The 14,399-nt window shown below is 37.8% G+C and overlaps 1 protein-coding gene across 1 annotated transcript in view; it reads right to left on the bottom strand.

Moving 5' to 3' along the window:
• Positions 1 to 4,783: 4,783 nt before the first annotated feature.
• MOB1B (MOB kinase activator 1B) overlaps positions 4,784 to 14,399 on the bottom strand; it is a 59,874-nt gene continuing 50,258 nt past the window's right edge. The window contains exons 5-6 of the mRNA XM_082838388.1: positions 13,589 to 13,752; positions 4,784 to 10,993 (exon numbers count right to left, since the gene is read on the bottom strand). Coding sequence (XP_082694514.1) covers positions 10,916 to 10,993; positions 13,589 to 13,752 — 242 coding nt within the window. The 3' untranslated portion in view covers positions 4,784 to 10,915. The remainder of the gene's footprint in view (positions 10,994 to 13,588; positions 13,753 to 14,399) is intronic.

The raw sequence follows: 14,399 nt of genomic DNA, 5'->3' as shown, positions 1-14,399 counted from the left end.
AGGCGGTGGCAGGGAGGGTTCCCTGAATCTTGTGGGAATCCAGGCGGGTGCCCAAAGGTCGAAAAGCGCTCGAGCGTAGAGGTCGCGCCACCTGCCCTCGTCACCAGGAGTGGGCCGGGCTTTGGGGAACTCGTTTGTCCCGTGGGGTTTGTGGGTTCTGAGCGTCTGGACCGAATTGGTTGGACTTGAAACTTTGAACTTGTCAGGGGTGAGGCAGTGAGTAGTAGAAAAACCAAACGGATTACCCTGTGTTCTCAGCCTGGAGGCTATCATCAGGCCAGGTGGCGCTGGGAATGTATTGCAGTCTTACTGTGTGCCAGACTTTATTTTGAACGTTTTTCATTGGTTAACTAGCAATCAAGTGCCAGAGATCCTACCGTTGGCCCCATTTATCAGTGAGGAAACAGGCACTGAGGAGGGATGTTGAAAGTCTCAAAGTCAGTGTGAGTGGAACTGGAATGGGAATTTAAGTATTCAGATGCCACACCACAGGAAGCCTTTTCTGATCTCTCATATCCTGATTTGGATGCCCCATTTATGCTGAAGGGGAGCAGAAGGTGCCACCCCCAAATTTGCCACTTTGGCATATTACTTTGAATTAAATAAGGACACTCTGACCGTCCTTTGTTTCTCCTGAAGGCGGGGGCTAACTCTCCCATATAAAAGCTACCTTCCCTGTACCAGGAGGGTAGAAGGCAACCTATCGCCAGAGACTGGGAATTTAGGGCAGAGAAGACTGGATAAATAAACCTTGTTACTGTTTCAACAATTTACTACACCAGGCCCAAACCCCTTCGTCTTGTCAATTCATCACAAATTTATTGTTTCTTTGTCTAAAGGATATAAAAGCTTCCTGCTTTAGTAATTTCATTGAGTCTTACATTTTTATGGGGCTCCCGTATGTAATTAAATGTTTTTCTCCTGTTAATGTCAACTTCATTATTAGACCAGCACCTAAAGAGGGAAAATTTCTCTGCCCTACAATGCTGTGAAGAAGTTACCACACTGGGTAGGTTTCTGTTCAGCATGACTATAAGCTTAATTAAATCTGCATACCCTACACCTAGCACATAGTTAACAAATGTATGTTGAATTTTTGAATGCCTACTTATGTGCCATGTCCTCTGCTAGATGACTCATCTAGCTGGGGACAAATGCAGTGTAGAAACGCCCAGAGGAATTTGTTTTTAATCACGGTAAAGACCTAGTAAACAGGCCACTCCCCAGTCTAGAAGTTCCCAAGTTCAAATTGTCTACATAAACCATAGGCCCTATTATTCTTTCCTACCTTACAACCAACATCAGACCTATGCATCAAAAGGTGGAGTAAGAAGAAGGGGGTAAATGGTGAATCTGTTCTCAGAAATAGAAGGAAGAAATCAAAATGTGATTCCATGGGGAACTCTAGGATGAAAACAGAAAAAATCATTTTTTGTAAATTCCCTATTTCATTATGGTAGTATTTTATGTATATTACTTTTGTTTATCCCCACAGTAATTAGTAGCAGGATCCTTGAAATGAAAAAGGCCTGAATACTTGTCATGGGGATGGCAAGGAAGCTGGGGAAGCTACTAGGTTTTTGTTTTGTTTTATTATATTTTGGTCCCACTGAGCAGATTGCGGGATCTTAGTTCCCCAACCAGGGATCAAGCCCAGGCCCCCAGCAGTGTAAGCTCGAAGTCCTAACCACTGGACTGCCAGGGAATTCCTGCTACTAGGTATTATATTCCACACCCAAACTTGGGGGAAAAAAAACATGTAATGGTAAGGGTTTTGGCAGCTACTGAGAGAGTAATAAGGCAAGGTAAGTCTCTGAGACCTTCAACAGGAGGAAAGTGGAACTCAGTAAGTCCCATGTGGATGTGACAAAGATGTTTGGGGTTGAGGATTAGAAATCTCCAAGTGTGGTTCCCCCTCCACCAAACCAAACCAGACAAAAAACAACTAAACAAAAACAAAAACCACAAAAGATGTACTTGTATAGTGCAGTGACTGAGAGTTTAAGCACTGGAAAATTAAAGACTGGTTTCAAATCCCAGTTCTGCCAGTGTCTGGCTGTGAGAACTTGAGTTCCTCCAAGCTGAAGAGTGTACCTCAAAAATACAAATGGGGAAACAGGAAACCTAGCTCTTTTACATCAATTTCAGCATTATTTCCCATTATGGAGCATAACCAGTCGATAACACAAGAAAGAGACTAGAGAAAAGCACTCTCAAAAGTACCTCCCTGATTTTTGTCCACAATCCCTTATCTGAAACTCTTGTAGTCAACTGTTTCAGAATTTTTAAAATTTTGGAATTTATGGGACTTCCCTGGTGGCGCAGTGGATAAGACTCTGCGCTCCCAATGCAGGGGCCTTGGGTTCAATCCTTGTTCGGGGAACTAGATCCCACATGCATGCCACAACTAAGAGTTCACATGCCACAACTAAGGAGCCCACCTGCCACAACTAAGACCCGGCACAACCAAGTAAATAATTTTTTTTTTAATTTTGGAATTTAGAAAAGAAATATATACCACATATATTATGTAACCATTCCTCACCCTCCTGCAAAAGTGTTAAGTACACTAACATTTTGCAGTGAAACATGTTTTCACATTAAGTAGAATAAAGGCTATTAACCTCAGATCAGGTTAAGTTTGCAGTGAATTCAAGAAAATACTTTGTTTTCTGAGCGTTTCAGATGTTGGAATTACAGATAAAAGACAGGGTATTAGAGCAGGGGTCCCCAACCCCCTGTTAGAAACCCGGCTGCAAAGCAGGAGGTGAATGGCAGGTGAGTGAGGGAAGCTTCACCTGCCACTCCCCATCACTCCCCATTGCTCGCATTACCGCCTGAACCCCACCCCCGCTCCCCCCGCCCCCTGTCCGTGGAAAAATTGTCTTCCACAAAACCGGTCTCTGGTGCCAAAAAGGCTGGGGACCTCTGTATTAGAGCACTCAATCAGGTATGAGCATGCTACCATCTCAACCCTTCCTTGCCAGAAATTTTACTACTCCTTCAAGTTAGGAATTCCTTTTCTCCAGCGGTAATGCTGGTATAACTAAAGAATGAGACAGGGTCTCCTAACTGATAACATACAAGTTTATTAAGAAAACTCTAGGGATTTCCCTGGTGGTCCAGTGGCTAAGACTCCGAGCTCCCAATGCAGGGGGCCCGTGTTCGATCCCTGGTCAGGGAACTAGATCCCACACGCCCCAAATAAGAGCCCGCATGCGCAACTAAAAAAAAAAAAAAAAAAATTTCCGCGTGCCGCAACTAAGACACGGCACAGCCAAATAAATAAATAAATAAAACTCTAAACCAACTGAGAAAATGAGAACAAAGGCTGAAAAAATAAGAAGTCTTGAACATTGATAAGTAGTTGTTACACGGCCCCTGCATTTGTGTACACCAACCCAACAACTTCTGTAAAAGGATGTTTATCAACTTAATAAACTTGCTTATAAATTTCTACTTGCAACCTTCATTACTACCTAGAAAACAGAAGGATGCAGAAGCCATCATAACAGCAAGATTGGGAGAGTGCTTCCAGCAAGTCTGAAGTGTGACAGCAAAATAACATACTAGCAGGGCATAGGAGCAAGCCAGCAGCCCTATATTAGCAAAGGAACATATATTTTGCTGCATGCTTGTAAAGGTGAACCTAAGTCATCAAGAAAACATGACACTGTAATCATTATGCTGTTCGTAACAGTATCTATGAAGCATGGCTGTTTAAGCATTAAAGAAATAATTTAGAACCTTTGTTACCAAAATGCATCATTCCATACAATATTATATAGTAAAGAACCATATAAATTCAGTACAGTAGAAGCAAATGAACCTAATTAGTAAAACAGTTAATTTTTATGTGTGTATATTTCTTTACATACAGTAGATGCTTTGTACGTACTATATATGCATAATAACAAGGTTTTTTTTTTTTTTTGCTGTACGCGGGCCTCTCACTGTTGTGGCCTCTCCCGCTGTGGAACACAGGCTCTGGACGCGCAGGCTCAGCGGCCATGGCTCACGGGCCCAGCCGCTCCGCGGCATGTGGGATCTTCCCGGACCGGGGCACGAACCGGTGTCCCCATCATCGGCAGGTGGACTCTCAACCACTGTGCCACCAGGGAAGCCCTATCAAGGTATTTTTTATTAAAGCATGCAGGCACAGTCCACATCAGCATGGACTAGCATTTTCTACTCCTAGTCTTCATCTCAAATACCAATTAGTGACACTGGGCAACTATGGCTACTACCATCAAAATATTCTCAACCTAATGGTCTAAACACAATTTCCTCTAAACATAAATACCTCTAAATAATGATACTCTAAGAATACTCTAAAATACACATTTCCTTTTGGAACTTAGGTATCAGGGTAAAATGAGGATTCTCCCATACTGTTTATTCTTTAATGGTCTGTAATGAAGACAAAATATTAGATAAAAGCTTAATGGAAAAGTGAACAAATAATTATTTTGCTAATTATTCTCATGGTAATAGTATATTTAAAGAAAATAAACAAAACCACTGGCCTCAAGGTCAAGCATATTTGGGTTTTCACACCCTAGCGCTAATCAATGACTTCTATAATTTCTAAACTTTAGTTTTCTAGTATAGAAGACACTGAGCCACTAACTTCCAGGGTTGTTGTGAGCATTATAAAAAATAATGCCTAACAAGTTTTAAATGTTCAACATATTTCATATACCTTCAATATTTCTCTAGGAATCTGTACAGTGTGGGAACACCTACAGCAAAAATAAACAGTAATGCAAAGTCAGGATTCATGGCCAAACATAACTATTTATTATTTTTTTAAATAGACATTCAGTTTCTTCCTTTAAAGAAAAAAACCCCTAGAATTTAAATATTTCCAATCCCATGACATACAAGTCTGTATACATTATTTACATCTCTCAATTAAAACATATTACAGATTTTCCGACATTCAGTATCCCCTTTTATTTTTTAGTTCTTACCACACCACATGGTTTGTGGGATCTTAGTTCCCTGACCAGGGATAGAACTTGGGCCTCCAGCAGTGAAAGCGCCAAGTCTTAACCACTGAACTGCCAGGGAATTCCCTCAGTATCTCCTTTTAAAACAAAAACGAGAAAACAGTTGAAGTCTGATCAAAAGTAACTACAATTTGAGTAATCTTGGCACAGTTTACAATATAGCCCCCATGTTGCATTTCATGTTTTAGATTCAGCTACTTTAATAGAGAGAAATTGTCCATCTCCATTAGAGCAGGATCCTGTCTTACTCATTCTCTGCAACAGTTGCACAGTGTGAATGCTGCCTCATGCTTCCATTTATGGCACTGGCAGTATTCTGGTTTTGTCCTCAGAAATGATTCTATTAAAACTTTAAGTATTCTCATGTTTATTGTATTCTCTCTCAACCTAGATCTCGTGATGCTATTCCTAGATAATTTTTAGTAATAATGTATAGGGAAAGTTCAAATAAAACAAATTTAAGTTTTCCCCACAAGATTAGTGTCCTTACCACCCTAGTATGCATGTATAAAAATAACAAATGCAATTTAGTGGCTGTAAAAAACTATTTCCCCTAAAAACTGTTATCTCTGCAGAACAATTTAAGGAGAAAAGTGTTCTTAAAATGAAAATGCAAGAATCTATTTTACAACTTGCACAATTAAGTAAACAAAATGAAAACCTGCAAACCTGTAAGAAACACCCACACATATAAGAATTTAATAATATATAACAGAAATTAAATATTAATAAAAGATTTAAATTTATATCTCTAGTAATCTCAGCTTCAGTGATGTAGTTTAAAGAAAGCTATCAACCAAAACCAACCAAAAATGCTTATGTAAATTGTATCATCCAACACTTCAGGTGCAACCTATGTATTGACAGCAATCACTTCAGAATCACTAACAGTGAGGACCTATATAATCAATCTGTTTTGTTTTTCGTCTGTGTGTGTGTGTGTCTGTGTGTGTTGTGAGATAGGGGAGAGAGGAGTATATGGAAAGTCAACACCAGTAAGGAAGTAATTTACCTCCAAGGAGAAGGAGATGACAAGTAAACATAAGTTTGGAAAGGCCAGTGATTTCACTATCTTTGAGGATTCTAATCCAAATTTTTCTATTGTGTAGTATTATATGCAAAAAAGGAAATTTGTATCACACTTGCAAAACTGAGAGTACTCAGTATTTTAATCTGTATTTTCTCTCTTTTGTCAAAATTTAAGTATCAGTTCAGCTACAAGTGGCAGACATGGGGCACAGTTTTATACCTTCAAAATGAATTTTTCTCTATAATTAGCCCATTAGGAGAGCCTCAAAAATTCAAATTGTCTGCAGTCAGAATTGTTATTATATCTTAAAATTAAACTTTTCCATTAAATCATGAAATAGCTTTAGCTCTAAACAGTTATCTCATATACCATTAAACTGACAGCTCAACAACTGTAATTCCTATGGTGAAACTTAATATTATGACAAAATGCTGATATTTAAATCATTTTAGGAACGGTCCGCATAGATCTAGAATAGTGTTTCTAGGAATTGGTATATTCTTTAATATCCCAGATAAGTTTCAAAATAAGTTAAGTTTTCCTCTTGGTATGCAGTGACATTTTCAAATATACTTCTTGTCTCATATCTTTTAAAAAGACATTCAAAATGTTAAAGTTATAAATCACATATGAAATGATTATACAATTTGAAATATTTTACTGTGACACACAGACTTAAATTCAGCATAATTAATATATAAACTGTATTCCAATTTCTTTTTACAACGATCTCCAGTCTTTAAATTCAAATTGTTCATTTGCGTGAAAATAAGTTTAAAAAAAAAAGCATGGAGGTAAAGCCTGCTGCTTCCTTAAGCTACTTCTATCTTAAATATTGGATCCATTTTTATTTTTAATATACCTTCAATCAAAACTACCCTACAGTACTCAAGATATAATCCAAAAGTTATCAGGAAAATGGACCAAAAATAGAAAATAAGAAAAAGACTTTGGTTTTTTAAACTATTATATTTAACTGTAAGGTAATTAAACTAAATTAAAAAAATAAAACTTGTACATCCAAACAATACTGCCTACTTCAAAGCAGTGACATCAGGAAACTATTTTTTTATTAAATGATGCTACAAATCAGTGCTCAAAACATTCTCTTCTGCAAATTCAGAGCCTATGGCATATTCTTTTGAACTTCCTTAATAGTTTAGTTCTAAGAAAACAGCCAAAGTAGAGTTGTTTTGGTGAATGAGATAGGTCATATTAAGCTTCCAGAAAAGTTTTCGGTGCAACTGAAATGATAAAACAGATTTTCTTGCATAGTCACAAACCAATTCTCAAGGCATCGCTGAAAGTGTTCTAGAAACATTACACCTTTGCAGCATAGCTGGAATAAGTAGTGCTCCCAAAGAAACTACTCTGAAGATCAACTCTCATTTGAGATGTTCAACGTATGACATATTTATCTTAAAAGGAAGTCCTACAACTTAATAATTTTATCTCACATATTTTACCATTTCAGTGGTTATCAAAAACTCTCTCAGAGAGGGTGTACACAAAGGTATAAAAGAAATCTGTCATTTTGCTATTTTCCCCTAAGCAAGGAAAATGCTAATACATAAAATGCAGTGTGGTGCTTACATGTAAAATATAAATATCCACATTATCGGTAATTCCTGAATATAAGAGATTGTAGTGCTTTATCTTTCCTGATAAGCCAGGCAGTACCTCAGTCTGCGACATATTATACACTAAACATATCTTTTCCTACTTAATTTTATGCTGAACATTTAGCATTTAAAAATGACAAAGGTAGGAAGAGATAGCAATCTAAAATCTTTCAATTTAAGGTAAACTGACCTCCAAAGCCTCTACCAGCTAACACATACTTAATGTTTTAGTGCAGCCTAGTGCCATGGTTTTTATGGAAAACAGAATAATCAAGCCAGTAAATGAAAGCCAGTAGCACCACCTACAGCTAATGGAAAGATTTTCACTCTGTTATTAATTTCTCTCCACCACCATTACACCGTCATTTAAAAGAATTACTAAAACTTGCTTCCTATCAACATTTAACCAAAGCTTTGTGACAATACTATGTTAACTTACTACTTTATATTTTATGCTTTCATCAGCAGATGAGAAAACCAACTTCTGCTTTATATCTCTGTATGAAGAGCAGGGGGGGAAATCATTATCTTGGTTATTTACAAATTAAGAAATCTGGAAAGAATCCAATAGACATTTATAAGCAAACTACGTTGTAAAACCAAGATTTGATCCTTATTTTATAAAAGGCATCTTACTAATGCTCCTGGGAACCAAACGAATCAAAGCAGCTTTTTATTAAGTCAGTTATTTCTCACATGCTCTGGTGTTTCCCTATTTGCAGCCATGTAACACCATGCACAATGCCAGGCCTCTCCCTGGGAGAATGTCTCTACTTTGTTACCATATATATACACATACATATTTCCTTACTTCCCAATACCTCTGTTTAAAGGAATACTCAGAAGCAGGCACCTGAGATTCTGGCACAGTGATAAGAAACTCCTATCTACATAGAGTGGAAAAGTAAGTCCGACTACTAAACATTAATTTATAATAACATTTGTACAGTGTACTACTGTATAAGGCTTAAATGAGCAAAAACAATGTTTCACTTGTCTCTCCACACTTGGCTATTGCAACCCCTTTATTACTAGGTTGATATGAAGTCAAATGCAGTATTGGAAGACTATTTGAATAATCATATGTTTCATCTTCCTAAATAGATGGTACCCCAAATCACTAGAGGCCAGATTTTGTTTCTGAATCAACCCACAGTGGCTGATATTATATATTTGGATACTAAAAGATTTGTTTTAAGGAAATCAGCTAGTTCTCATTGCAGTTTATAAATAAGTATGACCAATGAATGTCCAATATACTTGCCTCTGCCAGGCTCTCCTGTTACTTTCTACTGTTGGTACTTGGAGAATGATTGCTAGAAATGAGAAAAAGGCAGTTCCTACTGATCATAATTGTAATGGCAGTAAATTGTATCACTATTCTACTTGTTAATGGCAAAAACAAACTGATTTCATTTTAGATTCTTTTCTACTGTTTTTAGTCTATACAATTTCAGAGTAAGACTTCTATTCTACAAGGAAAAAGGTATATATTCCTAACAAAGGAAGAGTATATATTTCTAACTGAAGGAAACAGATTTACCAGAAATGACAAAATTAAAACTGGAAGTCTAAAAAGGATATTTCGCAAGAGTAAAACTGAAGTGAAAAATGTTAACATTTATTTTAAAAACTAAGTTTCTGGGGGCTTCCCTGGTGGCGCAGTGGTTGAGAGTCCGCCTGCCAATGCAGGGGACATGGGTTCATGCCCCGGTCCGGGAAGATCCCACGTGCCGCGGAGCAGCTGGGCCCGTGAGCCATGGCCGCTGAGCCTGCGCGTCCAGAACCTGTGCTCCGCAACGGGAGAGGCCGCAACAGTGAGAGGCCCGCATACCGCAAAAAAAAAAAACAAAAAAACTAAGTTTCTGAACTTTTTACTTATGGGAATAGTTCACCAGAAAGTCATAGCAAAAAAAAAAAAAAAATGTAAAAGTTAATTACTACTTTAGCACTTTCATTATCTGATATCACTGCAAAGAAAGATTTCCTTTCACAGTGGAAAAATCAGAAGTCAGAATGTTTCAAGTTGGGCCTATAACAAGTAAAGAAGGTACTGTATCATTTTAAAATGACAAACACCAGCTCCATTCACTGAATGGAAATGCTGTAAAGTGATCAATTTCCCCAAAGTCCTTAAATTCCATGTTTATGTCTATATCTAAAATTAGTAATTTATTTTTAACTTCTCATGGAAGTTGATTCCTAAAAGGAAGTCTCTAAGACTTTGCTTACAAGATATTGATTAAAATATTCATGCCATTCTATTCAAGAGTTTTGAGAAAGGACTTTCTTGAACTTGACTCCCTGTACTTAATCCCATCTATAACGCACCATTCAAACTAACCCCCCTGCAAACAAACACACACTCCTATCACCTCCTCTTCAAAGCAGAAGGGGATTCTGCAGATTTATGGCTCATTTGGCAATTGCTAAGAAACCTCACAGTTCAGCATCATCTCTGAAGATGGCAAACCTATATATAACCTGAATTTTTACACCTACAGTGCAGTTAACATGTAGAAAGAAGCCAAAATGTAACCGGTATTACATTTCAACATCTTCAAGTTTCAATATCACAGATATCAAGAGATGGAAAAGACCTGCTTGTAGAACTTTAAGCATCTGTTGAACAGAATTACTATCAATATCAAAAATAATTAAGAAATACTAATTTTTTATGCTCTACATGCACACCTTTACAAACTGTGTTTCTTTAATGTAGTAAAAGCTGGAGATCACCAATTTAGGTAAACTATGGCTTTTATCAATAGGTATTTTGAAACATGCATCAGTAAGTGCCCTGGGTAGTAATCCTAATATTGTTTCAAGCCCTGTTCAGTTCTATGTCTGTGCTTTGCGCCTCAGAAATGAGCCTGCCAAGGCACTTAAAAACATAAGACTTTTGGGGACTTCAAAAATCAACCACAATTTACACAACGGAGAACCCCCATCCATCAGCAGTCCAATCAATAAGCATTTCTTTCAACATATAGTATTATCAAAAATTCCCCAAGTTAGAAAAAATACTGTATGCCACTAAGACAAAATTTACCCCTATCAACTGAATAGAGAATGGTTCTTGCCTTCCTCTAGCCATAGTATATGGTTTCATTTATTCAGAATAAAGAAAAAGGAACCCAAACAAGCCCCCCAAACCTAACATAAAAACAACCAAGATAAAAATAAAACAAAATCCAAATGCACTCCACACAGCTTCATTTGAGGAATAATTTGCACACATCTGCATTCTTTTATCTGTCCTTTGAGGTGAGTTTTTCGATCAGTTCCTGGAGTGGTGCAAGTTCTCTTCTGTCAATAAGGTTGAATTCCTATGTATGACAAAGGCAGAAGAAATAGCAGAAACATTATTTACATCTCATTCCAAAACAGATTTCCATTAACATTTGTTGGAAATTAGCTTTTAAAGTAAATAAAAGTCAAATCTTTTTTTCAAGAAAACTTTTTCTATTCCCTACCTCTGTGTCTTACGCAATTCACTTAACCACTTCTGATATTATATTTTACATCTGTAATAATATTAGGGTAAATTACCTCATAAGATTATTATGGGGACTAAATGTGATACTGTATGTTAACCACTTCATGTAATCCCTGGCACAAAGTAAACGCTCAATAAATGGGAGTTGCTGCTTCCTGTTAAAAGGAATAACCAGGGCACCATTTAGATATAGTCAACCAAGCAGGGATCAAAAAAAATCTCAGGCAAATTTCAGCATTATATGAAGAGTAAAAAAGTTAGTTTATGTTATTAACTAACATATCTGCAAGCTACCATATAATGTGGTATGAGAATAACATGAATAATGTGGAGTCCATAAATGATAAGTAAATCCTGTAAAGAACAAATAAGAAAGCCTGGATTTAAATTGTGCTTCTTTAGAAGTTCTACCACTGTCATTCTGAAATTCAATTATGAATAGATTTCCCCTGAACTATAAATTATAAGGCTAATAAAAAGTGGCTGTTCGTGGAGCGGCTAGGCCCGTGAGCCATGGCCGCTGAGCCTGAGCGTCAGGCTCCGCAACGGGAGAGGCCACAACAGCGAGAGGCCCTCGTACCGCAAAAAAAAAAAAAAAGCTGTTGATACTTCTGATCTTTTGATATTCTGCCACAGTGGGGCATTCTGAGGTCACAATTTCACTCATTTATTAGCATCCATCATGTGCCAAGCACTGCAGTAAGTACTAGGAAGGCATTAAGGGGCACTCAATAGCAAGTCTACCACTAAGACTTGTGGAGTCTGGACCAATAGCACAAATGGATATATATCACATGACTAAATTACTGTATTTTACATTAAGCTAATATATTGTTATATATGTTCGATTCTCCTACCTTAACAAACACACCATAGTAGCCAGGAAAGCAGATTCAAATTTAGAATTCTTAAGACTCCCAGTCTACATTGGAAAGTAGTGACATGAGGAGAGCCAGTCCCTGGCCCTCAGCAAACCTCCCTGATCTACCAAACCACAGCTCCATCCTGTATTTCAATGGGTCTCACATGCAGGAGTGTGGACACCCTGACAAGCTTATAAAGGCAATGTCCACACACACTCACCAACAGCTGCCATCTGGCTATCCCTTAGGTCTGGCTATCAGAGATATGACCTTCCCTTAAAAGTACGGACCAAAGGAAAAGATCCATGCAAACCCTGGCAATACACTTGAGACCATGTGGGTAGGGAGTTCTGAATCTCAGGTATCCAAGCACATACCAGAAGGGATCTATGTAGGTATGTTCTTGGCCCTATGGACTTCTCACTCCATGCAGGAGTATGGGCAAGGGTCAGAGCAGAACTTCTAAATTGTGAGGCCCAGGGCAGAGGCCACTCTCACTCAAAGAAGCGGTAATACTGTATAACTAATGGACCCGCCTTTAAGAAGGTCACAGTGTCCTGAGATGTAACTAGGCTCAGATGTGGTAAATGCAACGTATCAATCCCTTACTATTTTGCTAGGAGTTGGGAGATACAGTGTACTTTAAGATCATATAATAAGGTAAAACTAATAAACCTTCTGGTGGGAGAATATCCTCTCCCAAACCACTAAAACCTCAAGCAATCATGTTCTGCCTAAACCAAAGCACAGATGCAAATTTTAGGATAACATTTTGTTTCTATTGGTGTCTATAGATGGGATACCATAGTAAAATAATTGCTCAGGGCAACAGTTTTGGCAAGTTACTATCTCCTAAAATTTGTTTATATAGGTGAAATTAAGATACAAAATGTGTATCCCCATTATGAGGAGTGTGTATAGAGGGAAAATAAACACATTTTTCTTTGTGGAGATGGGGCATGGGAAAGGTATTTATAAGTTTATGCCCACAGATATACAAAAACAACACAGATTCAAGCTTTGGACTTCTCCTGCCTACCATCTCCCTTCTCCAAACTCCACCAAAAAACAGCTGCTCAGCTTCTGCATTTCCACCTCTTTTTCACTCCTACCTTTTAGTTCTCTAATTATTATAGCAGGACAAGAATAGCCTCACTCCTTTTAGTCTACATCTCTAAGGCCCATTCTCTGAGAAATAAAGAGAGAAGGAAGAGGAGGTCAACTAAGGATTCAGATCAAAAGTTAATGGACCTGGCTCCCCTGGTGGCGCAGTGGTTGAGAGTCCGCCTGCCGATGCAGGGGACATGGGTTCGTGTCCTGGTCCGGGAAGATCCCACATGCCACGGAGCGGCTGGGCCCGTGAGCCATGGCCGCTGAGCCTGCGCGTCCTGAGCCTGTGCTCCGCAATGGGAGAGGCCCGCGTACCACAAAAAAAAAAAAAGAGGATGAAGACTAGAGAGATATAGCAAATTTTATCCTGACAGTATGGATGTAGTATTCACCTCGTAACTCTGTAGATAACTGCTTTTTCTGAGCGAAAAAGATCTCCTAATCCAACTTACCTGGACAAAAAAAATAAAGTGCTTGAAAGATGTATTGAGATGCGCTTCCTCCTGCAGCTGGATCACAGGGTCAAAATGCTGATGATAAATGTGAGCATAAACCCTAAAGAGGCGTTTGAGTATAGTTTTTGCCACAGACATGAAATTCTTCGGAAACGGGACACCTAGTAAATAGATAAACAACCCCCTCTATTAACAAGAAGAGAACAAGGCATTATCAGCAAATGGCAATATAAATTACCAAGACAAGGCTGAAAATAATAAGTATTTATGAATTACTACTTAAAATACCCATTGTACTTTTCAAAAGTTCTCAAAGTATCATGAATGAAAATAAACTTCAATGCTTCTATGGAGTAAGAATTTGTCTTCAGTTTAGCCCTTTAGGCCTCTAATATACCACCACTTTACCAAAATGAAACAAATGTCTAAGATGGTAATGGAGCTAAAATGCATATTCAGATCCTCAGGTTTCTTATGCTGAACACAAATAATGTATCACTATGTTTAGTTTTGTTTAAAATGCCTGCAATACATTTTCAGATTTTTTTCTATGGAAATTATTTCATTACTACACCAGGTCTACATTTACCCTGAAATTAGCTGCAGTCTCTGCTCAATTAGACTTGTTTTATGAATTAGAGCACTTTTACAGCATTAAATACAAAACTAGAAAAATACAAAAGTCTACATCCTTTGTTAAAGTGGCTAAATGATCCAGATTTACACAAGGCAAATGACACAAGGCAAATACTGGTACTACTGGGTTCAATGTCATCACATTGCCTACTGCCCATTTAAAAATATTATA

Source organism: Leucopleurus acutus (genome assembly GCF_964270905.1).
Source record: "Leucopleurus acutus genome assembly, chromosome: 4".
Taxonomy (NCBI): domain Eukaryota; kingdom Metazoa; phylum Chordata; class Mammalia; order Artiodactyla; family Delphinidae; genus Leucopleurus; species Leucopleurus acutus.
Note: the sequence above shows the minus strand (reverse complement) of the source record. Positions and strands in the feature narration are given on the sequence as shown.